We start from the raw sequence: 27803 nt of genomic DNA on the forward strand, positions 1-27803 counted from the left end.
AGCGAGACTCTGTCTCAAAAAAAAAGAAATGTCAAATTGTTTTCCAAAGTGATTGTACCATTTTACATTCCCACCAGAAATATGTGAGTTCCAGTTGCTTAAAGCTTCATTTTTAGTATGCCATTTAATGAGTTGATGAGTTTTATATATTTTTATAACATACTCTAGTAAATTATGTCATGTTTATCCTAAAGTTACTTTTTTTGAACCATGATAATTGCTATGAACTTTGTGCATGTTCTTTTTTTTTAATTAAAAAAATTTTTTTTAGAGACACAAGGGTCTTCTATGTTGCCAGGCTGGAGTGCAGCAGACTGCTTTAGAGGAACTCCTGGGCTCAAAGGAGCTTCCCGAGTAGCTGGGACTACAGGCGTGCCACTGCACCTGCCGTGCATACTGTTTAAACTGACTCTGATAGATGTTGTCTTGATCTTTTTGTGCCATATTTAAAAGCTCTAATACTTTTAGTTTTCTCCATACCTTAATCTTTTAAAAAAGCATTCTGCCTCTAAATATTTCCTGCTTCTATCTTGCTTATATTTGAATTGTCCCCATGTTATTGTTCTTTATCAGGTCAGCAAAATCAGCTTGGTGGATCTAGCAGGAAGTGAACGAGCTGATTCAACTGGTGCCAAAGGGACTCGATTAAAGGTATTTATTTTAGCAAATAATAGCCTGATCAATAAATGGCCACTATCTGTTTTTGTAAATAAAATTTTATTGAAACACAGCTACATATATTTGTTTATGTATTGTCTATGGCTGCTTTTGCACTACAATGGCAGTGTTGTGACAGAGGCCATATGGCCCACAAAACCTAAAATAATTTGTGTCTGTCCTTTTCACGGAAAAATTTTGCTGACTCCTGATCTGTAACTTCAATGGAAGGATAAGTTATCTAACTAAATAGTTAGGGAGGACATCATAGTCAGGGTGAGAGTTGAATTGCATTTTAAGGAACAGGCAGAATTTGGCTAGATGGAATTAAGAGATGGCAATGGGAATAGGATATACAAGATTCAGATGTGAGAACTGTCGATAAGTTGAGGGAAGAAGGCTGCACACATCTGTAAGCTTTTGGAGCACATATATCTCGAAGATACTTTAGGACTGTGAGTTAGGCATGTGGTCTCAGAATGTTATTATCAAGTGGAAAAGGACAGATTGAGGACTAAAGGTTGTTTTTAGAACTTGTAATAATAAAGAAATATGCTAGCATATGGCAAATCATATTTTATGTCCTGTATGATATAGCAGTAGTAGAAATTCTTCATCATTCTTTCATATTTGGTATTTATTTTAGGAAGGAGCAAATATTAATAAGTCTCTTACAACTTTGGGCAAAGTCATTTCAGCCTTGGCCGAGGTGGTAAGTTTTATACTTCATTATAAGGGGAGTTGTGTCTGTTCAGCAAATATACTTGATGACATTTTACTATTGTTTATGAAGGCTGTCTTTTTGTGGCCCTTTTCTGTAATCTTGCCTTTCTCCTTTTAGAGCTTTTCAGATAAGATATTAGGTATAACACAGTTTGACTTTGTACTGAAAGTAAAAGATACTAAGGAGAACAAAAGTAAATATAGATCTGTAAAAACTAGAGCAAACACCTAAGGTTTGACTCATTTTTTTGAGCCTTATTTTATGTCTCTCTCAAAAACCAAGTCGATTTATTGTCTCTTCTTTTCCCGTGTAATCTTTTCTGAGTAGGATGCAGTATCTTTTGGAGTATTTTGAGCAGTTTGGCTTTGGTGAATGCTGTTGATTTGAGGGCCAGTAGTTTTTTTTTTTTTTCCTAATAGTTTTGTTCTTTCCTACTCCTTAATGGTAGAACAGTAAAACTACAACAATTTTTTTTTTTTAATTAGGGGCTTCATTGTCCACATTATTTAAATTAGTCATTGTGTGTTCTAGTTTAGTTTAAAACCTCTTTTTAATTGCTAAGAAGAATGAAATGCTTTCTTGCTTGCCTTGGAGAAATCATAATCTATGACATGAAATTTAAACAAAATCTAATTTTCTACTTGGAGGCTATAACTGTGTTCTTATTTTCTCCTTTAAATGCTTTCACCTGTAGGATAACTGCACTAGCAAGGTACAGTGGGGATTGGTAGAGATAAACTAGAATTGACTTTTATGTTTTAAATCCTCACCAGGGTGTATGGAGGCATAAGCAGGAATGGAACCTTCAAAAATCTTTTCATCATTTGTTCTCTGGCTCTGGAATTTAGAGTGGCTGTAAATTTAGGGTGACCACAAATCATGAGATTTCACACCAAAATTAATTTCTAGAACATGATATGCTTTGGAGAAGGAATTAAGAATAAAGGAACAAGGCTGGGCATCGTGGCTCATGCCTGTAATCCCAGCACTTTGGGAGGCCAAGGCAGGCGGATCATTTGAGGTCAGAAGTTCGAGACCAGTCTGGCCAACATGGTGAAGCCCCATCTCTACCAAAAATACAAAAATTAGCTGAGCATGGTGGCGCATGCCCATAGTGTCCCAACTATTCACGGGTTTTAAACTGAAGTTTTAGGCCTCAAGAATTACATAGTGGAGTGAAAGTTTGTTCCACTGATCTGAATGACTGAAAGGCTTAATTCTCCCTTGAGGTCTGTGCAATCTAAAATTGAACCTGCTATTGGAAATGACTTTCTGATTGGTGGATTGTATGTCTGTGGGTAGAGTGGAATGAGATGATGTGGACATATTTAATAAGAGATGGAATTAAAATGTTCCTTGCCTACTCCCTTTCCTCCTCAAAAGAAAAAAAAAAAAAACACCACAAGACCAGCCACTAAGAGGCTAGCCATGTAGTACCCTTTTTCTGAATAGAAAAAGTGCTTGTGCAATAGTAGGATCATCCTTAGTTTAACCTTGCTTTATACCAGGACTGAATTATAAAACGCTGATTTGCTGGAGTGGTGTTTATCAGTGAGGCCCTGGCTTTCCCCTTAGTAGCTTCTTTTTTTTTTGGAGACCAGGTCTCACACTGCTGCCCAGGCTGGGGTACAGTGGCATGATCTCGGCTCACTGCAACCTCCACCTTCCGGGTTCAAGTGATTGTCCTGCCTCAGCCTCCCAAGTAGCTGAGATTACAGGTGCCCGCCACCACCCCTGGCTAATTTTTTGTATTTTTAGTAGAGACGGGGTTTCATCATGTTGGCCAGGCTCGTCTCGAACTCCTGACCTCAAGTGATCCACCCACCTCGGCCTCCCAAAGTACTGGGATTACAGGCATGAGCCACTGCACCCGGCCTCCCCTTAGTAGCTTCTTAAAGTGTCACAACGCAGTAGTCAGCCAGCATATATTTGAGTAGCTGTTACCTGTAAAGCATTTGCATTAATTTTTACTTTTAGAGAATATAATTTTTTTTCATTTAAGCACTGCCTTTTCATTGGTGCTTTTTGCTTTATCCTGTGGTAATAAGAAGGATCATGAAGAAAGCAGAATAAGTAGACTTAATAGAACATTCATCTTTCTAAATTAGCAAATCATATCACTTTCTTAGATCTTTTTACTTTTAGTCTTTGCTTTAATAATTGGATTATTTTGGGCATAATTTTCTTTCAAAGAGACCAAATGAGTATTATTTTACAAGTTACTAGATTTGCAACAACCCAACCAATGACATGGTGGTTGGCCAAGTAAATTCACTGACTGGATGACTTGCTCCTACACATCCAAGCTGGAATGCACAAGATTAGTATTTTCCCCTGTGCAAAAATAAAAATTGAGGATAGGGTATTCGATGATGTTAGGGAATTATTGTTTATTTTGGTAAGTGTGATAATGGTCTTGTGGTGTTTTGTTTTGTTTTTAAAAAACATGAGCTTTTCCTTCACAGTAAGAAAAAGGGGAAAAAATGATATGGACAGGATATTAGGTAATAGTATTGTGTTGATGTTAAATTTTTTGAATTTGGTCATTGTTTTCTGTGTAAGAGAATGTTCTCATATGCTGAAGTGTTTAGGGGTAAATGGAGATGAGGTCTGCAACTGACTTCAAAATGGGTCAGGAAAATAAAAAGTTGTAGAAAAGTGTTTGGGGGATAATTGAAAGATGATTGGCAGAGTATTGATAATGGTTGAAGCTGCACATTGGGTATGGTAGCTCATTATACTGCTCTCTCAACTGTTGTATATATTACACAGTTTTCAAAATAAAATGTAAAATGAAAAAATTACCTTATTGCGTGAGTTTTTGGTATTGTGAAGAATTGAAACTATGAATGATAAACTTCCACAGTGTTGGGGTTGTACTGTAATTTAATTTACTTGGGAATTTTAGACTGATTTGCCTTTCTTGGGAATTTTTTTCCCTAACAAAAAATGCTAAGACCATTCCTTTTCCTTTAATAGAGTAAAAAGAAGAAGAAAACAGATTTTATTCCCTACAGGGATTCTGTACTTACTTGGCTCCTTCGAGAAAATTTAGGTATGTTGACCACTAGTGAAAAGTAGTTATCTTTTTAACTTTGATTATCTTTTGTGGTTAATTGTCCTGTGTCTGTTTTGGAGACAAACAATCTCTAGATATTCATGTCACTACTTGAGTGTTCCTTGCCTGCTTTCATTTTTATTCCTAATTTCAGTTGGTTGGATTCCCTTGGTTTTAAGCCAGGGTATACTCCCGTATCTCATTTACTTCAGGGCATGAACTGTGCAGTAGTTGTTCCTCCCAACTCCCCATACCTGCTTCAGATTATTGCTCTTTCTTCAAAGTTATTTCAAAACTCCATGTTTCTCTGAGGTGCACAAAATTAGACATTGCCAACCCTTATTCCTCCTCATTGCTGATGTTTTCAGACCTTCAAATCACTGTTCTTCATTCACCTCTCCTACTGTTTTGTTTTTTTTTTTCTTTTTTTTTTTTTTTGAGATGGAGTTCACACTGTTGCCCAGGCTGGAGTGTGGTGGCGCAATCTTGGCTCACTGCAGCCTCCGCCTCCCAGGTTCAAGCAGTTCTCCTGCCTCAGCCTCCCGAGTAGCTGGGATTACAGGCACACACCACCATGCCCGGCTAATTTTTTTGTACTTTTAGTAGAGACAGGGTTTTGCCATGTTGGCCGGGCTGGTCTCGAACTCTTGACCTCAGGTGATCCGCCTGCCTGGGTGAAAGAGTGAGACTCCCTCTCAAAAAAAAAAAAAGAAATTTGACATTACATTAAATCTTAGGATCTGAGGTTACAATAACAGATTTGACACAGTCCATAAATTTTTCTTTTAAAATGAGTGTGATTTGAGATACTCATGATTAATCTTTTTAGGTGGCAATTCCCGGACTGCAATGGTTGCTGCTCTGAGCCCCGCGGATATCAACTATGATGAGACTTTGAGCACTCTGAGGTACTTTCTTTTGATCTCAGTAGCAACATAGACCACATTGCCATCAGAAGCCATTTTGTGATACCATGGATGTTTTTATGCTGTCTGGGTAGTTATTTATGTAAATAATGTTCCTTTCCTCTCATAACAGGGAAAACTTAGGGAAAAAGTGATTTGTATTATAATAGAATTTACCTCTTTATGGTTTTCAGTTTCATTAGGAAAGGTACGAACTTTTTATTTTTTTATCCCTCATGGATACCTAGATAAGGCAGGAGCTTTTTCATAGGAAAGATTTTTAAATTGCTCAAGTGAGATTTTGGGTAACTTTTAGATAATAGTGACATTTTCTTACTCATTTCTATAAAAAGAAGTGTCCCCCTTCTTGTGGTGTTTGTCATTATAGAAATGCTGAAGTCAGCTAGGCGCGGTGGCCCCCACCTGTAATCCCAGCACTTTGGGCGGCTGAGGTGGGCGGGTCATTTGAGGTCAGGAGTTTGAGACCAGCCTGGCCAACATGGTGAAAACCCCATCTCTACTAAAAATACAAAAATGAGTCGGGCGTGGTGCCATGCACCGGTAATCCTAGCTACTCAGGAGGCTGAGGAAGGAGAATTGCTTGAACCTGGGAGGCGGAGGTTGCAGTGAGCTGAGATGGCGCCACTGCACTCCAGCCTGGAGACAGAGCGAGACTCCGTCTCAAAAAAAAAAAAACAAAAGAAAGAAAGAAATTCTGAAATCATAATAAATAATAAAATTATAGGAATATGTGGCAATATTAAAAAATTACCAACATAGCCAGGTGCAGTGGTGTGCACCTGTAGTCCTAGCTACTTGGAAAGCTGAGGCAGGAGGATCACTTGAGCACAGGAGTTTGAGGTCAGCCTAGGCAACATAGACTCTGTCTCTTAAAAAAAAAAAAGAAAAAACAATTACCAACAGAATGTTCATAAGAAGTTTTTTTTGTTTGTTAGTTTTTGTTTTTGAGATGGAGTCTTGCTATGTGGCCCAAGCTGGAGTGCAGTGGCAAGATTGTAGCTCACTGCAGCCTCAGGCATCTGGGCTCATGTGATCCTCCTACTTCAGCCTCCCAAGTAGCTAAGACTGTAGGCGCATGCCACTAGGCCTGGCTAATTTTTAAAAATTTCTTGTAGAGATGGGGGGTCTTATTATGTTACCCAGGCTGGTTTCAAATTCCTGGCCTCAAGTGATCCTCCCCACTTGGCCTCCTAAAGTGTTGGGATTACAGATGTGAGCTGCCGCCCGAGGCCTATTTTTTTATGTATGAGTAGGTTTCATTACTTTAGTTTGGAACTCTCTACCCTTCTTCCATGAAAGACACTTGATGTAATGGAATAAACACTATACAGTCTCATAGTTGGGTTTAAGTCCTCTCGCTGTTATTTCCATTGTGATCTTGGGCAAATCGCTTAAATTCGTCTGAGCCTTTTTCTTCATCTTTAATAGGTACTATAAAGCTTTATACAAATGTATTATTATCAAGGCTCATAAAATGTAAACACTCAGGATATTTGATTTAGAGATAATAGTATGTTACTTATGAGAAGTAGAACGTATGAGAAATGACAAGAATGAATTTTCTTTTTGGATCTAGATATGCAGATCGTGCAAAACAAATTAAATGCAATGCTGTTATCAATGAGGACCCCAATGCCAAACTGGTTCGTGAATTAAAGGAGGAGGTGACACGGCTGAAGGACCTTCTTCGTGCTCAGGGCCTGGGAGATATTATTGATAGTAAGTGAATTAAGGATCATTACAAAATCTAATTCTTTCTTCTTCAAGGTTCTTATTCAGGGTTCTTATATTTAAAATAAACTTGAAGTTAAGGAGCATGATGAAGCTAAATGGTAGTGAAAATGTTTTGTTTTTTTTCTTTTTCCTTAAAAAACCCAGTGGAAATGATCTCTAGATTCCTTTATGTAATATGTACCAGGCTATCCATTTGAACTCATGAAATTAGTTTTTAAATCACAAATATGTCACTAGTATTTTTGTTAGAATTCTGTTTTAGATCAGCAGTGAAGTTTATTTGGAATGTTAAACCGTTATCACTGAGCAATTAATTACTTCATAGAAATGTTATTTGAAATTTTGAGTTTTGTGTCATGGGTCGCTCTGGATTAGTGTAGTGGCAGTAATATAAGAAACGTACCATTCAAGCCTACCTTCAGATAAGATTCACCTTTGAATGGCCCCCGCCTCCTGTAAAATGCTAGAGTGCCCCCTGCTGCCTATGAATATATGAAGGGGAAAAGTTCAATTCCTATGAAGTTCAAGAACTACACTTCCAGAGAGTATTGTTTTACAATGTTGTATTAAAATTTATCTTAAAATATCTTAAAAAATCTTCGTGATGTGCCTATCCAATGGCTTATTCAGAAGTTCTCTTAAGTGAGTAAAATGGATTATTCATATAGGAATAGAATATGGTAGAATATGGGTTAGTTTAGTAAAGCATTTTTTTTAGTGTAAAATTAATCTTATATTCCTTGAAGTTCTAATAAGATTTTCAAGGCCTCTTCTAGTTTAATTCTTCTTATTGATTAGAGTCCGAGTTTAGATGAATACCGTTTGTAAAAATGATACCATATTCTAAGTATTAACATTTTCATCTCCCCAAATGCCAAAAACTGCTCTGTTCCCTGTCTGTGTCACTACTGAACCTGAACTTTGACCCTTCTCGTATTTTCCCTCCTGCTTACCTTCAGTTGATCCATTGATCGATGATTACTCTGGAAGTGGAAGCAAATGTGTGTATTTCACATATTGGTTATTTCCAGTACTCTGACTTGCTAATCTGCCTCTGCTGGATCAGCCTTAAAATGAGCTTTGCATGCCGGCAATCCTTACAGAGAAATCCCAGACAGAGCATAGTATAGAATCAGAAATGATCCTATTTTTGCCCTTCTTCATTTAGCAAACTAATCTTTGCTGAATTTCAGTTTGTGGCTTGAGTGAAGTTGAAAGGCTTAAGAATCTCTTGCTGCTTCTACTCTTCAGTTTTTCCCTTTGTGATTAAATTAAATCCAAAAATCATAGATGATAGCAACTGACACTTACTGATTGTGCATAATATGCCAGGCCCTCTTCTAGGCACCTTGAATATATTGTCCCTTTTAATTCTGTTAATGGCTCTGAAAATATTTTCTTATGTTCCTTTTACCAATAATCATTTTTAGTCAGCAAAACTATCTATGATTTAAGAGCTCTGTAAATTTTGGGCTAAGACTCATGAGTACTTGTGCTAAGTTGCTTTTCTCCATATCTTGGGCCTCGGAATGATTAGATAAACGTTTTTTCCTTTTTTTTTTTTTTTTTTTTTTAAGACAGTCTCACTTTGTCACCCAAGCTGGAGTGTAATGACATGATCATGGCCCACTGCAGCCTTGAACTCTTGGGCTCAAGTGATCTTTCCAGCTCAGCTTCCTGAGTATCTGAGACTACAGTTGTTCGCTGCCACACCTGGCTAATTTTTTAATTTTTTATTTGTAGAGGTGAGGGGTCTCATTATGTTTCCCAGGCTGGTCTGGAACCCCTGACCTCAAGCAGTCCTCCTGCCTCGGCCTCCCAAAGTGCTAGGATTATAGATGTCAGCCACCACACCCAGCTATTCCTCTTTTCATAAGTCACAAATTAAAATAACTTAGGTGTCTAAAATGACTCAAACATTTTTAAAGAGTCACATGAACCCCCCATTATTCTCTCCATATATATCTTAAGTTGGTGAGGAAATTATTTCTTACCCTTTTAAGGTAATTCATCAAGAAATTGTTATCTTAGAAGAAAAATGTCTTGATTTTGGGGTTAATTTTTCAATTCGTACTGAGTTGTTTCTTCTTTTTTCTTTTCTTTTTTGAGATGGAGTCTTGCTTTGTCGCCAGGCTGGAGTGCAGTGGCAGAATCTCGGCTCACTGCAACTTCTGCTGCCCGGGTTCAAGGGATTTCTCCTGCCTCAGCCTCCCGAGTAGCTGGGACTATAGGTGCGCACCACCACGCCCAGCTTATTTTTATATTTTTAATAGAGATGGGGTTTCATCATGTTGGCCAGGATGGTCTCGATCTCTTGACCTCGTGATCCTCCTGCCTCGGCCTCCCAAAGTGCTGGTATTACAGGTGTGAGCCATCGAGCCCGGCCACCTGAGTTGCTTTTTTCTACAGTAAGGCATGTAATGAGGCTTGACAGACAGTGAGAAAATGTATAGGAGAAATCAAATATAGCCCTGGCTGTGGTTATGAGGTTAGGGCTTAAAGGCACTATAATGTCCTGATACAGAAGTGACTCTTGGACTGCAACAGCTCTGTCTGAGATTTCCAAAGCTCAACGATACTGGTGTGGAAAAGGTGCCTTCTTCTTTTTGCTTTTGTGCTCAAGGTGTTGCTGCTGCCAGCTTGTTGCCTACCTCTTTTCTTAGCAGCTGCGGCATTTCCTGAAAGACCATGCATGACTAAGTTTTAATTCTGTATTCCTGAGGGAAAGCAGCCCTGACTACTTCTCAGTTTCCATTTTGATCTATTTCTCTTAATTCCCTTTAGGGCTTGCATGTGACCATTGGACCTAAACTCTGTCCATCCTGGTCCTTTCCCCCGATGGCTAATTTTTTGCTCTAATCCCTATCCCCCTTTTAAAAGATGCCTCTTTGCTTGTTGCCCTATGTTCTGTATTTGCAGATGGTGGTTTTCAAACTGTCTTGAAGCAACCACTGGCTTTAAGGGAGTTAAAAAACTGGCTTTAATTAAATAGTAGAGATGAGTAAGCCCAGGGAGAACTAATAGTATTTTTTTCCAGCTATGTGTATTGACTCATCTCCTTTAAGGAAAACTTACTTAGTTTTGCTATGAATTTTAATTTCTCAGAGTTAAAAATAAGCTAATTTTAAAGTTGGATTGCACCAATACTTATGATTTACCTTTGGTATCTTTTTGTGAAGGATGACTAATGAAAGAAAGTAATGAAAGAAAGTACAAACAGCAAATTAATTAATTTTGTTGTTTGTGGCTTAAATTTTTTTTTCTTTTACCAATACTGAGTTTAAAAGCAAAATTAACAGTTCTATTAGAGACTTAGTAAATGGAAGTATGTTCCTAAAACTTGCATTTTATACTAGGAAGCAGGCTTATCAGTGACCCATGATTGTACTGTTAGGCTAATTAAGGGCCTTAAATTAGCAAATAATCAGCCTTATTTTTTGCTTGCAGTGACAGAAGAATGGAACCTACACTAAAACTCATTAATCTGCTAATTGTTCTTCCCTGTTGAGGCAATCAATTAGTCCTGAGTTTTTAACTAGGACTTATACAAAATTCCTCTCATTTCTATAATTACCCCTTTTTTATTTAAGACATATTAAAAATCCTTTTAGCATGTTGAAATGTTGCCATACAAAGCATACTACTCAGTGCACAAATTTTGTTTTAACTATAACATTTTCTTGGAAATTTTTGCTGAATTACATATAACACTGAGCCAGACTAATATGGATTATTATTGATAAATAAATGATCATTGTTTTCCCCTTACTATTACAAACTACTGGAAAAGTGTAAATCTGAAGACATTGTAGACTAGGAACACTAGAAAGACTAAATGGAAGATAGTTTGGCCTTTTTAGGGAGAGTGCCCAAGCAGTATCCTTTGAGGCTCTGGTTTATCCCCCTGCGAGATACAGTGTTAACCTACATTGGAATCTTTTAGTTTGTAAATGCAGAAATGATTCTGAATCTCTAGGATACCACTATTAAAGACAGACATGTTTTAGAACTGCCATCTAGAACAGTTGTAACCTGTGTTTGTATTATAGCGTGTCTTGGTCTTGGCGCTTTAATGCTGTCCTTTCTTACAACGATATTCCTTCCTGTCTTTTTCTTCCTCTGCTTCTTTCCCTTTTCCCTACTTTTTCTGCCTTCTCTTCTTTCTATCTCCCAGATCTGAAAGATTTTCAGAACAATAAGCATAGGTACTTGCTAGCCTCTGAGAATCAACGCCCTGGCCATTTTTCCACAGCATCCATGGGGTCCCTCACTTCATCCCCATCTTCCTGCTCACTCAGTAGTCAGGTGGGCTTGACGTCTGTGACCAGTATTCAAGAGAGGATCATGTCTACACCTGGAGGAGAGGAAGCTATTGAACGTTTAAAGGTAAGTAATAGTTCAGACTGAATACAAGGTATTCTATATAGCTCCACAAGGAAGAACTAGGAGTAAAAATCACTAAGATTTCGACTCAGCATATGGAGAACTCTCTGACTCTTAGAGGTATCCTGAAAATTGAATTTTCTGCTTTGTAAGTTAATTTCTTTTCACTAGAATGCCTGAGTCTGACATGGCCAGGCAGAGTTGGGAGAAGTGCATGGGCAGTTCATAGGCTGGCAAGGCGGAGTAACGGATTAATAGATGTGTACGTTAATTCTGGGGTAGTACTTCAAGTTACAGTGAAATTGTTTTGTTAGAAACTTATTTGGAAATGTGGTTTCATTCAAAGATGGAATTCTGTGTAGAGCCATGCCTCTGTTAATAAGGATAAAGTTTGGGCTGGGCGTGGTGGCTCACGCCTGTAATCCCAGCACTTTGGGAGGCCGAGGCGGGTGGATCACGAGGTCAGGAGATCAAGACCATCTTGGCTAACACGGTGAGACCTTGTCTCTACTAAAAATAGAAAAAATTAGCCAGGTGTGTTGGCGGGCGCCTATAGTCCCAGCTACTCCTGAGGCTGAGGCAGGAGAATGGCATGAACCTGGGAGGCGGAGCTTGCAGTGAGCCGAGATCGTGCCACTGCACTCCAGCCTGGGGGACATGTGAGACTCCGTCTCAAAAAAAAAAAGAAAAAAAAAGATTGAACATTTGAGTAGCTGTTCCAGGTTTATTCAGATACTTATTAAGTTATATCTTCTAGAAGTTCACAGAAAGCCTTGATACCCTATGATTACTGTACAGGAAGGTTATCTCCTCCTACGCTGGTACCCATGGAGTCACAGGGCCATAGTGCTGCATGTATGCAGATTACTGGCCTATGGCTCCCAGCTTTGCTGTTGGAGGTATTTCCCAGCCCCTTGCTGGCTCTGTCAGGTTCGATCTTATCTCTTTGTATGAATACGAAAGTTAAGAGCAGCAGAGCCTTCTGACTGATAGCTGCTTCTCATCCTCCTCAATTAATTCAATGCACAGACAGTTGTCACCTGCAGTGCTGAAAGCTGTGCAGGAATCCTACCACCCATCAGATGACTGTGACAGCATCATCTGCTTTGAAGCAAATATTTTTTCTTTCCCTACTTGTCACCTCCAGGAAGATAGTTTGACCCATACGTTTTAGCCATTGTGTTCAAGAGTGCTAGAGTAGGGGACACAGGGAGGACAAGCAACACTTTTTAAGAGTCTGAGAAGTTGCAGTCATGCTGCCAGCCAGTAGTCCTCTTCACAGTCGCTTGGTATTCTCCTTGACTACCACTCATGCAAGGATGATAGAGAACAGTGACACATTGACACATTTAATAGGTAAAAGGCTTGCTGAAAAACTCTAACACTAAAGTGAATTAAGCTTGATGATTGAATATGTCAGATGCTTTCATTTTAATTTTCATGTGAGGCTGAAAAAGATTTTATATGAAGAAAGAGGTTCTGCTTTTTCTTTCTTAATCAGCCTACCTTTTCCCTTGACATTTTACTTACTTCAAAAGTACAGTGTGGGCCGGGCATGGTGGCTCACACCTGTAAACCCAGTACTTTGGGATGCTGAGGCAGGAGGATCATTTTAGCTCAGGAGTTTAAGGCTGCAGTGAGCTGTGATTGTACTGCTGCACTCCAGCCTGAGTGACAGAGCAAGACTCTATCTCAAAAAAAAAATGCTTTAGAAACAAAAATAAGGCCGGGCACGGTAGCTCATGCCTGTAATTCCAGCACTTTGGGAGGCCAAGGTGGGCGGATCATCTGAGGTCAGGAGTTCAAGACCCACCTGGCCAACAGTGAAACCCCATCTCTACTGAAAATACAAAAAAATTAAGCCAGGCGCAGTGGCTCATGCCTGTAATCCCAGCACTTTGGGAGGCTGAGGCAGGCAGATCACTTAAGATCAGGAGTTCAAGATCAGCCTGGCCAACATGGTGAAACCCCATCTCAACTAAAAATAAGAAAATTAGCCGAGCATGGTGGCACACGCCTGTAATCCCAGCTGCTTGGAGGGTGAGGCACAAGAATCACTTGAACTTGGGAGGCGGAGGTTGCACAGCCTGGAGACCGCGCCGTTGCACTCCAGTCTGGGTGGCAGAGTGAGACTCTGTCTCAAAAAATAAATAAATAAAAATAGAAAAATTAGCCAGGCGTGGTGGCGTGCATCTGTAGTCCCAGCTACTTGGGAAGCTGAGGCAGGAGAATCCCTTGAACCCAGGAGGCGGAGGTTACAGTGAGCTAAGATCGCGCCACTGCCCTCCATCCTGGGCAACAGAGCGAGACTCCATCTCAAAAAAAAAAAAAAAAAAAAAATGTTCTTGTTTCTTCCTTCAGAACATGTAAGTGGAAAGTAAGTGAAGTTCTGCAACACCTAGCGAAGGGAGAACTAGTGAGAAATCTTTCCATTAAGTGTTGTAGGCTGCAGGGTAACTTTTGCTGTTGGTAAAATTGACTTTGAAATTTTACTAAAGACCTTACTGAAGAGGAGTGGTAAGACTCCATTCACACATTTTCTCACAATAGGCGTCAGTGACCATGTGGCTTTGCAGGGCTCTTTTCAGAGCCAGAGTGAGAAATAGGGAGCTCCTTGGGAATGAGAAGTAAAACTCCCACTACTGAGTCCTTAATATAAAATGTTCTTTTTCTTTGGGGATTTTAAGTCTTAACTATTTGCTTATTAAAGCCTTAGCGCATGCACTTGAGATTACCCTTTCCTTTGACATTCCTCTTGATGTAAAGGAGAAATTTCTCCCTAACTGCCAAGTGGGACCAATTGAAAATAATGTCACATGTTAGGAGTCAAGACATTAACCAGACTTCAAGATTCAGGTTACCCAGTGTCTTCCAAATCATTTCTAGAGAATAACACTGTCATTCAGGGAACTGTCCCTCCAACTTCCCTATGTCCTACTAAAGCAAGACAAAACAAAACTGTATTACTTCAATCAGAAAACAAATTTCTCTGTTTTAATTCTTCCTTACACCAAAATAAAGAACTCTTCTGTTTTCCCTAGTTTTATTCTAGAAAGAAAACAGCTTCCTTAGGGTTTTGTGTTGTCTTGAGTTTTTAATGCAGTGTGGTAGTTCACTGAGGCATAAGCGCCTTAGTTCTGCTCTTATTTTGTGAATGGTGAGAATTCCTTTCGGGCAGACCTGCATTTTAATGCTGCAGGCAGATAACATCTTTCATCCATAGCGCCAGGGCAATGGTTGTGCAGTAAAAATGCTTGAGAATATCTAGGAACTGGGTTCCTAAGGCATGGTGCTGCAGGAGAAAAATATTATAATGGAAAACAGCATTAGAGGAAGTTAGTTTATTTTCCTAACATTTTATTTCCGTTTGTTTCTTTTTGACTTTAAAAAAGGTGAGTTGATTGGATACTGTTTTTACACATGATGTTGCTGTGGCTTTGTTCACTGAATAGCCTTTTTCCATATGTTAGGTACTCATGTCACACCATTGTAAATATCTCTTTTTTTTTGAGACAGAGTCTCGCTCTGTTGCCCAGGCTGGAGTGCAGTAATGCGACCTCCGCCTCCCAGGTTCAAGCAATTCTGCTGCCTCAGCCTTCTGAGAAGCTGGGATTACAGGCGTGCACCACCACATCTGGCTAATTTTTGTATTTTTAGTAGAGACGGGGTTTCGCCATATTGGCCAGGCTGGTCTCAAACTTCTGACTACAGGTGATCCGCCTGCCTCGGCCTCCCAAAGTGCTGGGATTACAAGCATGAGCCCCCATGCCAGGTCTTCCTGACGAATAAGGTTTTAAACATGCAGCTGTAGCCACAGCTCTTGTGTTTATTAGTCTGGCATCACAGTCAGTACTGTGAGTGCCGTTGCTTAGGCTTAGCCTATAAATATCCACAAATATCCATTACAGAAGCAGGCAAGGGCAAATGCTGTGCTAAGCAGCCCAAGGGCCACATTCGGAACCCACTTAGGAAGCATGCTATGTTCAGTACAGTAAAACCTTGGTGATTCAATGGCTTCAACAAATGTTCTGTGTAGTAAGTGTTTTTCATGGAAATATTTCTAACTTGTCCTGGTGATTTCTCTGTTTTCTTAACTGAATCATCAAGAAGAGATTAAATTGTTTAGCTATATGAACATAATTTATTAACCAGTGCTGTACAAATAGCTAGAGATGCAGACAGATATGATGTGAGACCAAAGAGTGAATGACACCTGAGCCCGGCATTCCTCGGAGCTTAAAGAAGAGTTCCTGGTGTCCCTCTGTTTTTTGGAATTTTTTTTTTTTTTTTTTTTTCAGAGAAAGGGAGGAGGATTAAAGGTTTATCTCCTCAACCCCTCATTTCTGAACCATGAATCCACATTTCAAGTTCATGTTACATTAGGCCCCTAGAGTGGGGTATGGGAAGCCCTGGACACCAGCATGCCTACCTGCCAGCAGAATGAGTTGATGCTCCTGAGACTGAATGCTGTTTTGCACTTGGCTTCCCTTATTTATACTAAGTTTGCTACTCAGGCCTGAACAGAATATCCTTCACTTTTTCTTAACTTAGGGTGAACTGTTTCATAGAACATTTACTTGAAAGCCTACTGATCCTGCTTTATTTGAAGAAAGAACAGTGAGTCAGCAAATAGCTCTAGACCTGTCTCAGTGAGTAGTGTGGCCTCACTTAGCTTCTCTGGTCTGTTGGAACGCAGTGGCACCATCTTGGCTTAGTGCAACCTCTGCCTTCCAGGTTCAAGTGAATCTCCTGCTTCAGCCTCCCAAGTAACCGGGACTACAGGCGCGTGCCACTGCGCCTGGCTAATTTTTGTATTTTTAGTAGAGACAGGGTTTCGCCATGTTAGCCAGCTGATCTTGAACTCCTGTCTCTGGTCCAGTTTTCTTATCTCAAGAATGATTCCAGAATAAATGATTTCACAGGCTTTTTTTCAGCCCTGAAGTTGTGCTAATGTGACTCACAGTTATTATTTTCTCTAAGTTTCCCTCAAAGTTTTTAAAAATAGCTTTCTAGACAACCTAAAAATTGCAGCTGAAAACTGTAATGAAAATAAAAGTTGTACCTTACTCATTAAATCTCTTTTCTGCAAAGAGATCATGTTCTGATTTACCCTTCAGTTGGTAAGTAAAATTAGATAAGTCATATTAGAGTTGGCTCCAAAATGGTAAGTGGATTCCTAGACAGTAACTTTGCTTTCTTAGAGTGAGTTCTACAGTTGCCCCAAAATAGGATGGCTTTAATATGACCAGATAATCCTCCGCTCTGAAATAACCTTTTTCTGAAGGTAATCAACTAGGAAGAAATATTTTTAAAATATCTCATATGTCAGTTTGTATTCCATAATCAACAGTTGGTTTGTTGTGGTTAGTACTATAATAAATACTAGTCAAGATGCCTTGTTTAGGTCGGGTGCATCCCGTTGTCCTGTTTGTTCAAGGTTTTCACTTTGAGAAGATTGTATAGATTTCTACCCAGCCATCTTTAATAGACCTTAAAATTATGTAGGTTATATCATCAGCTTGTCTTGTATTTGCCTATTTAAAATCATATGCAGGGTGGGGCTGGGAGGAAAAGAAAAAAAAGGAAAAAGGCAGTCATATGCAAAAGCATTTTCTTTTTTTAAAGAGGGGCTCACTGTGTTGCTCAGGCTGGAGTGTAGTGGTGCAGTCATAGCTCACTTATGCAGAAGCGTTTAACACCACTCTTAGTGGTTGTTGAATAACTTTTGTGGTGCTTTATAGATAAACTATTGAAAACTTGGTCCTTGGCCTTCTCACTCCTTAGGGAATTGTGTGGATTTGTCTTGCTCGCTGGCCGTCTAGTATGACACTTTTGTTCTCCACTTGTGGAGCGGCACGTGCACTGCATGGTAATCATTTCTGCTGAGGACTGTGTAGAGATGCCATTCAGGTAGCTGTTTTAGGCTTTCAGCCTCTGTGTGTGTTCTGAAGCCTAATGAGAGCCATTTCAGGTGGTTTTTGTCACCTTGCCACCCCCAACCGCAGACTTGTTCTAGCTTCTTCCATCTTGTAAGTATAACTCTTTTCTGAAAAAGTACCTCCTACATGGCTGCCATGATGTAAACCTTACTGATGCCCAGGTTCCTTCTTTCATCTGTTTTGCTCTTTGCCTACCTTTGCTGGTTGTTGTTGTTCTTCATCTTTCTTTTTCTTTTTTTTAAATTTTATTTTAAATCATATCATCCTATTTGTTCCACCAAACTCATATACTATTTTGCTTTTGCAGCTGCTGCCTTGAATCTTTGCTCTTGCTTTTTTCACGTGTTCCCTTGCCTTTGGTATGTTTTTTGTTTTGAGGTGACATCCAATCATGTAATATTCTGGAAGTCCAAGAGATCCAGAAAGTCACACACTAGACAACTTAAGGTTTATTACTCACAAGTGCTTTCTGTGTAGATATTTATGTTTTGGGGTCACAGGCTTCTTTAGTAACTTGTTATCATATGAATCATACATTGAAGTGTTTGATGAACTATAACACTTTTCCTTGTTAATCACTACTAGCGTCGTTACTATCATTTCATTATCATCATCTGACTTTCTTACTTCATCTCCATGACCAGCATTTTCACCTGTTTTGGCATGTGCTCATCCCCCTTTTTTGTACTCCTTTTCCTTCCATTCTTTGCCTAATTGCTACTTGTCCTTCATTTCTCTGTCTGGGCCTCACTCAGCCTTGATTCACCCATGTTACAGAGACCTATGAATACTCCAGTTCTGGCGCTTAGTACACTGTTCTCTTATCTCCTACTGTATTCGTTCTCAGTCCTCAGACATGCTGCTCTAGCAACACATTATTCCTAGAAAACTCCAGGTACTTTCCCACTCTCAGCATACCCACATGGCAGCTTCTGCTCTTCTTTGATCTCTGCTCACATATCACTGAGTCTGTGAGGCCTGTCCTGACAACCCCACTTTAGATTGCTCCCTCACCTTCCCTTCCCCATGTGTTCTTTCCTTTTGTTGCTTTATTTTTCTCTGGAGCACTTGCCTCTATCTGGCATAAATTGTGTACTTATTGATTAAAATGGATTATATCATGGCAGGGCACGGTGGCTCACACCTGTAATCCCAGCACTTTGGGAGGCTGAAGCGGGTGGATCACCTGAGGTCAGGAGTTCAAGACCAGCCTGACCAATATGGTGAAACTCCATATCTACTAAAAATACAAAAACTTGCTGGACATAGTGGTGTGCACCTGCAGTCCCAGCTACTCGGGAGGCTGGGACAGGAGAATCGCTTGAACCTGGGAGGTGGAAGTTGCAGTGAGCTGAGATTGCACCACTGTACGCCAGCCTGGACGACAGAATGAGACTCTGTCTCAAACAGACAAACAAAATAAATAAATAAATAAATAAATAAATAAATAAATAGGATTATATCAGTCTCCTTACTATTATGTAGATCTTATGAAGGCAGAGATTTTGTTCTCTGCCATATCCATAGGTGCCTTGAACAAGGCTTGATATGTAATGGGGTTGTATATAAGTATTGAATGAATAAATCATCACTTACTTCTCTCTCTCTCTAGTATATAGTAACCTCCTTGAGGGCAGGAAACATGTTTTGGTTCTTTTTAAATTAAATTAAATTTAATTAATTTATTTTTTAAATTTTACTTTATGTTCCAGGATACATGTGCAGAATGTGCAGGCTTGTTACATAGGAATACATGTGCCATGGTGGTTTGCTGCCCCTACCAACCCGTTATCTAGGTTTTAAACCCTATATGCATTAGGTTCTTATATTTATATAAGTGTAAACACTCAGCAAGTGATTAGTAAATTGTCACTTCAGTGCTGTGTGCCTTCAGATGCGATTTAATACTAAACCTTTCTGTGTTGACTGTTGGGTTGTGTTCAGGAGGTTAGTGTGTTATGGCGAAATTGTAGTGAAACAAAAGCAGTAAATACGTTTGGGAACTTTATTCTTTTTTTTCTTTTTCTGAGATGGAGTCTCGCTCTGTTGCCCAGGCTGCAGTGCAGTGGCGTGATCTCGGCTTGCTGCAAGCTCTGCCTCCCGGGTTCATGCCATTCTCCTTCCTCAGCCTCCCGAGTAGCTGGGATTACAGGCGCCTGCCACCACGCCCACGTGGATCACGAGGTCAAGAGATTGAGACCATCCTGGCCAACATGATGAAACCCCATCTCTACTAAAAATACAAAAATTAACTGGGCGTGGTGGCACGTGCCTGTAGTCCCAGCTACTCGGGAGGCTGAGGCAGGAGAATCACTTGAACCCCAGAGGTGAGGTTGCAGTGAGCTGAGATCACGCCACTGCAGCCTGGTGACAAAGGAAGACTCCGTCTCAAAAAAAAAAAAGACTTGGAGGATTTATTTGTTTGGGGTTGATTTAGTTTTAGGTCTAATCTTTATGATTCTTGTCTTACATATTAATAAAGGAAAAATCTCTTTATATTTAATTCTGGCCTGTATCCTCAAAGGGCATGATTTGCTTCTTGCTTTTCTAGCATGGTATGTTAAATTATAAGACTCTTTGCCGCTTTAACTGTGCACTTCCTTCCTTAGGAATCAGAGAAGATCATTGCTGAGTTGAATGAAACTTGGGAAGAGAAGCTTCGTAAAACAGAGGCCATCAGAATGGAGAGGTCAGGAGGTTAAAATCTGGAAATGTTTCTAAGTTTTCTAGGGGATGTGGGTTACTTTATCATAAGAAAAGATAAAATATAAATTAAAATCAAATAATCTGCCCTTCTAAAACACAAAACGAAACCAAGAAAAATGGACAAGGATTTATGGCCAGTTGAATTTATGCTTTGAAATGACATCTACATATTTAAATATTATCTAGGGAGTCACAGGTTTAATAGTTACCATATTACATGTTGCTAGGGATTCATAAAAAATGGAAAATATTGGCCAGGCGCAGTGGCTCACACCTGTAATCCCAGCACTTTGGGAGGCTGAGGTGGGTGGATCACAAGGTCAGGAGATCAAGACCATTCTGGCTAACACAGTGAAACCCCGTCTCTACTAAAAATACAAAAAAAATTAGCCAGGCATGGTGGTGGGCGCCTGTAGTCCCAGCTACTCGGGAGGCTGAGGCAGGAGAATGGCGTGAACCTGGGAGGCAGAGCTTGCAGTGAGCTGAGATGGTGCCACTGCACTCCAGCCTGGGTGACAGAACAAGACTCTGTCTCAAAAAAAAAAAAGGAATAGCCTCTTCTTTTTTATATTAATATGCATATCATTTATGAATTATTGACTATCCCAAAGTCAGTTGAGACAAAGTTCTTATCTCAGTGAATATAACTTTAACAAAGCAAGATTTAATTTATTTTGAATGTGATGTTGCTTTTAAAAATAACTTCTCATTAATGATGAGATAAGCACATTATTTTATGTTTGCATTATTGGCTATAAACATGGCCAGTTGTTTATGCTTTGCAGGCTTTATTTTCCAATTCATATTAGATTGATTTAATTGACATTTCGGTATTAGTATTCTGATAAACCTGTTTTTTCCTAGAGAGGCTTTGTTGGCTGAGATGGGAGTTGCCATTCGGGAAGATGGAGGAACCCTAGGGGTTTTCTCACCTAAAAAGGTAGGAAACAATGTTGTGAAATCTAATCAGACAGAGACACTTTTTGTTTGTCTTGTTACTGGGGCACTTCATGTCTTTCAGGACCTACTCTCCCCCTTATTATCTTGATATTTGCCTTAATTTCAGATATTTCTGATTTCATCTTAGAGCATGGTCTTAAAGTACAAAGGCAGCCTATTTCTAAAATGCCTATCTTGTTTACTGTTTACAAAAGAAAAAACCTACAGGCAATATGTCTGTAACTTTTGGCCATGATTCAGTTTGTTTAGTCATCTTTATTTGTTGCTTTCTCTTAAATTCCCAGCTTAACCTAGCATACTTTCAGTTTTGGCTACTCTTTCATGTAGATTTTCCCATAGAAGTCGTCTACCCTGCTTTATAACTTTTTGGAACCAATTTCAGCTGTACAGGTTTGTGGAAAATAATACTGCTTCCATTTGCTTCTGCAATTTGTATTATAGACAGCCACTGTACTGAGTAAAGCAATTCCTGTCCCTATCCTTCTAGACTCCTCTGCTTCCTTCTTCATTTTTAAAAAAGTGTCTTCAATAGTTACCTTCCTTTTTACATAATCATAGTTACAAAGTAGTTAGGTAGCTTTTAGCTAATTAGAATAGTAAGGGTTTTTTTGTTTTTTTCTTAAACTAAGTTGCAAGGTCTTATTGGATACTAGAAAATGACTATCAAATGGTTATTTTGTGTGCTTATGTATCAGAGAATAGGAGAACATATATCGATGTACAAAGCATGTATTTTATGCCACTAGTAAATGGTCCTTTATTTCAAGTGACCTCACATTGGCTATTGGTGACTTAAACAGCTTTATGCATAGGTTCTGTTGATGATCTCTCTAAGTTAGGATACAAGGGTGGTGAGTTTTGAATTGGTACTTTTATGTGATATGAAATATTCCTGTGGTTTTCGCTACAATTCTTCTGGTTATGTTTTTCTATCCTGGCCACATAACTTTTTTTTTTTTTTCCAAATTCCAATGTGTTATTTTCAACAGAAAAGACTGATGTAAAGACATTTTAGATGCATATTGTAGAATAGAACAGTAAGTATTTTATATATTTTTTTTTTTTTTTGAGACGGAATTTCACTCTGTTGCCAGGCTGGAGTGCAGTGGCGCAATCTCGGCTCACTGCAGCTCCCCCCCCCCCTCCCCCCCCTCCGTGCTCTCCCCCCCCCCCCGGCTATTTTTTTCTTTTTTTGAGACGGTTCACCTGTCTCTCCGACTCGTGTCCCCGCCTCGCCCCAGTGCTGGATACAGCTGCCACCGCCCGCTTTTTTTTTTTTTTTTTTTTTTTTTTTTTTTTTTTTTTTTTTTTTTTTTTTTTTTTTTTTTTTTTTTGCCTATGCATATCTAGGTTTTTATCTTCAGTGTTCTTGGATTTTTTTTTTTTTTTTTTTTTTTGCAGAGTCTGCTCTGCCAGCTACTGCAGTGGTTCTTGCTCACTGCCTCCCTCCTTCAGCATTCTCGTGCCTCAGCCTCCCGAGTAGCTGGACTGCAGGCGTGTGCCACCATGCCCAGCTAATTTTTGTATTTTTAGTAGAGACAGAGTTTCACCATGTTGGCCAGGGTGGTCTTGATCTCTTGACTTCGTGATCCACCCACTTCAGCCTCCCAAAGTGCTGGGATTACAGGCGTGAGCCACCGTGCCCGGCTGGAAAATTTTTATTATAACAACTAGTGAAAATATTATGCATTTAACATAAATCATAGATAACTTGAACAAATGTTGAGATGTAAACTGCATGGAATTCCAAAGTGAGATCTCTGCTTCCAAAGCTTTTTCTTACTTTAATTTTACCCATCTTGCTTTAGCTTTCTAGACTTCTGCATGAAAGGAAGGGATATACCAGTGACCACATCCAAACTCAGTCTTAGGACCTGTTTCTGAAATTCCATTTTTCAAATCATGATGTGCTTTAAACAATGCTACCCACAAAGGGCTTTGACTTTCTCAAACCAGTCAAGTTCTTCAACTACAAAGGTGGATGCTAGTTGAGAAGATGTGGAGGTTTTTCAAATTTCTCTTTAACCATCTTTTATAGTTGCTTTTCCTGCCCCCTCATCTGACTCTTCTTTCATTCTTCCACATTTGCTGGCACTCTCTTGAGTAGATTTTGGCCTCAAGACCATGTGACTTATTTTTGGATTCCAGTGGGTTATTTTCACTGTGGAAGGTTGGTTTTTTTAAAAAGATTTTAGAAATTAATATTTTTAGAGTTAGATGAAGAGGATTGTTAGAAGATGTTTATATTATCGAATTATCAGTAGTTTTATTTTTTTCTTTAAGGCAAAGACTAATAAATTAAAATCTTTTAAGGTAAAGACTAATAATAACTGAGATCATAGAAGAACTGATAAAAATTATAGTGGGAAGTGGTAGGGGGGTATGGGGACATTTTAATAAAAGTAAATATTTCTTGAGATTTTTACCCAGGCATTTACAAAAATTATAATTATTCCATTCAGAGAATTGGCTTGTCCTCATTTTTTCCTTGTGCTTTGACCTTATCAAAAATTGGGTCTTGTTTTTTTATCCCAGAACTCATGTTTTAAAATGGAATGCCAGGCACAGTGGCTCACTCCTATAGTCCCAACACTTTGGGAGGCCAAGGAGGGTGAGTCACTTGAGGTCAGTAGTTGGGAGACCAGCCTGGCCAACATGGTGAAACCCTGTCTCCACTAAAAATAGAAAAATGAGCCAGGCGTGGTGGCGAACATCTGTAATCCCAGCTACTTGGGAGGCTGAGGCAGGAGAATCACTTGAACCTGGAAGGCAGAGGTTGCAGTGAATCAAGATCATGCCGCTGTACTCCAGACAGAGTGAGACTCTGTCTCAAATTAATTAATCAATTAATTAAAATAAAATAGAATGCACTTGTTCTATTTGGTGAGGCCTGCAGAGAGTGTTTTCTCTTTATTATGGAACTACAACCAGGGATAAAAATAAATCCCTCTCTAGGCTCTGTGGAGAGTTGGAGAAGCCTGGCCTCTTGTAGGCCCCTGTTGTTACCACAGCTCTCTCATGGTGCCCTGCTCCAAATTGATCATCTGTAATCTTTTTCAGACCCCACATCTTGTTAACCTCAATGAAGACCCACTAATGTCTGAGTGCCTACTTTATTACATCAAAGATGGAATTACAAGGTATATTTCTTTCCTGTTTTGGTCACTTCATGTTTTTACCCCTCTTAGATAATCGAATAACTAAAGGGAAGGGGTTGAAAAAATTGATGTAATGATTTGCTGTATTTTTTGTCTGAAATAGTTACAAACTATCCTCTCTTTCCAAATAATGTGTTTTTGCCAGTGGAGCCAGTTAACATGTAGTTTTTCTCTGAAGACCCTAAATAATTTTTTTTCCTTCAACAAATATATATTCCTTAGGGATTTTATTTGACTCATGTCTTTTTATAATACTGTATGAGTTACATTGATATATCAGTGCTCCTTGTTTCTTATTCTAATGTAGAGAGGTTGATCATATGTGAGGATAGAATTCGTAGTTGAAAGCTTCTGATGCAACAAGGCAATAACCTTTTTTGTACGTACCAAAGGGTATTCTTTGGAATAAAGAGGTTCGTTGTTTGTAGTGCTTTCTGTGTCTGAATTTCCCTGGGAAACACTTTCTCTTGTGTTCAGGGTTGGCCAAGCAGATGCTGAGCGGCGCCAGGACATAGTGCTGAGCGGGGCTCACATTAAAGAAGAACATTGTATCTTCCGGAGTGAGAGAAACAACAGTGGGGAAGGTGAGCATTCCTGGCTGGAGCTTCAGCAACAACCTTTTCATTTTATATTATGAGAAATCCTTAAGACTTTGTATTCTCTGTCTATCAGTAGTACTTTCTTATATAATCTAATTCTGAAAAATGGAGAGACCTGGGCTGCTTATGAATGCAGAGATGGACAAGGCTACTTTACATGAAAATAGCTTGGACAAAAGAAGCCCTTTTGTTACTGCCAAGAACTGAGAAGGACATAGGCAGTTAGGCTTGGTCTGGAATGTTAATTATTTAATAGAAAAGTAAGAAAATAGCAAATATCCTGGGTAATAGGAGATTTGAAGGACATTAAGTCTTAACCCAGCAGAATTTATTTTTATCTAAAAGGGAAGAAAAAGTCAGTCTTGATTTTTGCCTGGGTTATTAACAAAACAATTTAATGATATTTTTTCTGTTATATAATTCACTCATTCCCTTATCAAAATATTAGCTTTTCAGTCTTTAGTTTCTGGTTATTACCTATGTCTCATCCTTACAATTTCTGACGGTTCTGAGTTTTATTGACTGAACTGTCAGAGATCACTGAAACTAATATTTCCTATCATCTTCTTAGGTTTATCAAATAGAGTTAAATGTTCTTGTGTTAGCCATAGCCCCAGATAGCCTCTTCTATTGGGACTAGTTCTGGTACCCCAAAATGAACTACTGTATAGACAACTTCAGCCACTCGATTGATTGCAGGGATTTATTCTACTTACCACAAATCCTGATAAGCAGCTGCTTTCCATTATTTGATTCCAGTAGTTTGTGATGATAACATTAGTTTGTGTTTGTTCCTCTTAGTTATCGTGACCTTAGAGCCCTGTGAGCGCTCAGAAACCTACGTAAATGGCAAGAGGGTGTCCCAGCCTGTTCAGCTGCGCTCAGGTGAGACTGGGAGAGGTTTGCCGTCTTCAGCAATGTGCACATGGCTTCTGTGACAACTCTAATTTTTGACTGTTTAAAGGCTGAAGTAATAGTCAGCATTAGGATTTTTGTTCCTGTAAAAACAGCAGCTCTGAAAGCTGTCTTTTCACATTAGGGAGGGGTGAGGTTATTAAATAGATACTATATATTTAAAAAATTATTTCTTAACCCTATTTTTCTGTTTTGTGCTAGGAAACCGTATCATCATGGGTAAAAACCATGTTTTCCGCTTTAACCACCCGGAACAAGCACGAGCTGAGCGAGAGAAGACTCCTTCTGCTGAGACCCCCTCTGAGCCTGTGGACTGGACGTTTGCCCAGAGGGAGCTTCTGGAAAAACAAGGAATTGATATGAAACAAGAGATGGAGAAAAGGTAATGCACAGTTACGCAGCCCATATGACTGTTTCTTCTTTTAAACATGTAATATTAATAGCATTCTTGATTTTTTTTTTTTTTTTTTTACTTCTAGGCTACAGGAAATGGAGATCTTATACAAAAAGGAGAAGGAAGAAGCAGATCTTCTTTTGGAGCAGCAGAGACTGGTAGGAGTCCTGAATCTGCTAAACTGTTGGGAAAAGGGCAGCTTGTTCCCATACTTTCCCTGTTCCACAGAGCAGCACTCACCCGAATTGCTTCTGTGTCAATGATACCAAGCACTATTCCTTAATTTCCTTAATGGAGAATGAACTTAAATCTCCCGGTAGCCGTAGCCTGAAAAAAGAGTCCACAGAGGTACTCTTTTGGGCTTTTTATGTCTTAAAGCCAAATCTTTACTTCTGTTACAGCCAAATACTTTTTAAGGAAATAGAGCTTTTCTGGTAGCCTTTGCCTCTTGATAGTGGTTTTGGAATTTGCTTCAGTGGTGGTTCTTTAAATGATAATTACTCTGAATATTGAATTTGGTGAGAGTTTGCCTTGGTTTTGTTTCTGATCACTTGATAGTACTAATTCTCTGCTCTTGGGCTGACTTTGGGATTGTTCTTACGCTGGGCAGATTTTTTTTTTTTAAGTTAAACTGTGTCTAAAAGTGTTGCTGCACAGTTGCATGTGTTACTCCTTTCCTGTTCCCCTGCATGGAGTCTGAATTCTCAATCAGGTTTTCAGTGGCATGTGTGGTAGCAGTGGGAGCAGAGGCTGCATACCCAGCCCGGACAGGACAGAAGGCCTGCTTCCTTTGAGGAAAGGAGGATTTGAGTGAGCAGCTGGAAAGTCTGTTTAAGGTCCCAGCTATTGATACAATACTAATGGCTTCAACGTTTTATAATGGTAATTGATTTCCCAGATTTGATAGAAACTGAATCTCATGAATAAATAAGTTGACCCATTAGTTAGATTTTCATTTTTAAAGCCAACCAAACAACCAATTTTGGTTAACAAAGCTGTGGTTATAAGAACCTTCTCAGCATTCATTTGCTATGTAAGAATAAAGTATAACTAACCTTTGGATACCGTGGATGCAGTTTAGGAAGTTCTCATTTTTTAAGATTCAGTTGTATCTTTCTTTTAAGACAAGTGGGCATTAGGGAGAAAGTTCAAACGCTGGCTTCTTTCCTTAGTATAAAATACAGCATGTAAACTACAGCCTTACAGTCATGCTCTGTGCTATGGAGAAGAAGGGGCTAGTGCTAAGTGGGCCAGAAACACGAAGGACTTGAGCAAGAGCAACCTTTTCCAGAGTACCTCAGTTCTCAGGCATGGGTATGGATTAAACCAGTTAGTTTGTTATCTTGTAAATTATAGTAAAGCCCTAAAAAGAATGGATTGTAAGAATAAATCAAGGGTTTGGGGCAAGATAATAGCAGTGTTACCGACAGAGGCTCTTTAGGAGGCCTTTTTAGCATTTTTTAATGAAAACAGAAAGAACTAGCTACAATGTGATTAGTGGCTTGAAAGGTTTGTGACACAGGAAGTCTTTTATCTTAATAATGTAGTACATTCTAATAACATGCCTCTGATGGTCTGTGAGAGATCAAACGAGGATAGGTGTAATTAAGCTCTATTATTAACAATAATGCCTTGTATTTGTATAGTGCT

The 27803-nt window shown here is 39.2% G+C and overlaps 1 protein-coding gene across 12 annotated transcripts in view; it reads left to right on the forward strand.

The window, feature by feature from the left end:
* The window catches only part of KIF1B (kinesin family member 1B), a 153604-nt gene that overhangs the window by 38675 nt on the left and 87126 nt on the right, over nucleotides 1–27803 (forward strand). For 3 of the 12 annotated variants that reach the window (XM_030805033.1, XM_030805043.1, XM_030805038.1), the window contains exons 7-21: nucleotides 574–651; nucleotides 1304–1369; nucleotides 2076–2093; nucleotides 4361–4436; nucleotides 5269–5347; nucleotides 6942–7084; nucleotides 8059–8100; nucleotides 11274–11485; nucleotides 20031–20110; nucleotides 20992–21067; nucleotides 24148–24227; nucleotides 24723–24829; nucleotides 25646–25729; nucleotides 25961–26141; nucleotides 26239–26311. In XM_030805033.1, the coding sequence (XP_030660893.1) occupies nucleotides 574–651; nucleotides 1304–1369; nucleotides 2076–2093; nucleotides 4361–4436; nucleotides 5269–5347; nucleotides 6942–7084; nucleotides 8059–8100; nucleotides 11274–11485; nucleotides 20031–20110; nucleotides 20992–21067; nucleotides 24148–24227; nucleotides 24723–24829; nucleotides 25646–25729; nucleotides 25961–26141; nucleotides 26239–26311 (1395 nt within the window). The remainder of the gene's footprint in view (nucleotides 1–573; nucleotides 652–1303; nucleotides 1370–2075; nucleotides 2094–4360; nucleotides 4437–5268; nucleotides 5348–6941; nucleotides 7085–8058; nucleotides 8101–11273; nucleotides 11486–20030; nucleotides 20111–20991; nucleotides 21068–24147; nucleotides 24228–24722; nucleotides 24830–25645; nucleotides 25730–25960; nucleotides 26142–26238; nucleotides 26312–27803) is intronic. The other 9 variants (XM_030805036.1, XM_030805039.1, XM_030805045.1 and 6 more) reach the window with 4 other exon arrangements.

This window comes from Nomascus leucogenys, chromosome 24 (genome assembly GCF_006542625.1).
Source record: "Nomascus leucogenys isolate Asia chromosome 24, Asia_NLE_v1, whole genome shotgun sequence".
NCBI lineage: Eukaryota > Metazoa > Chordata > Mammalia > Primates > Hylobatidae > Nomascus > Nomascus leucogenys.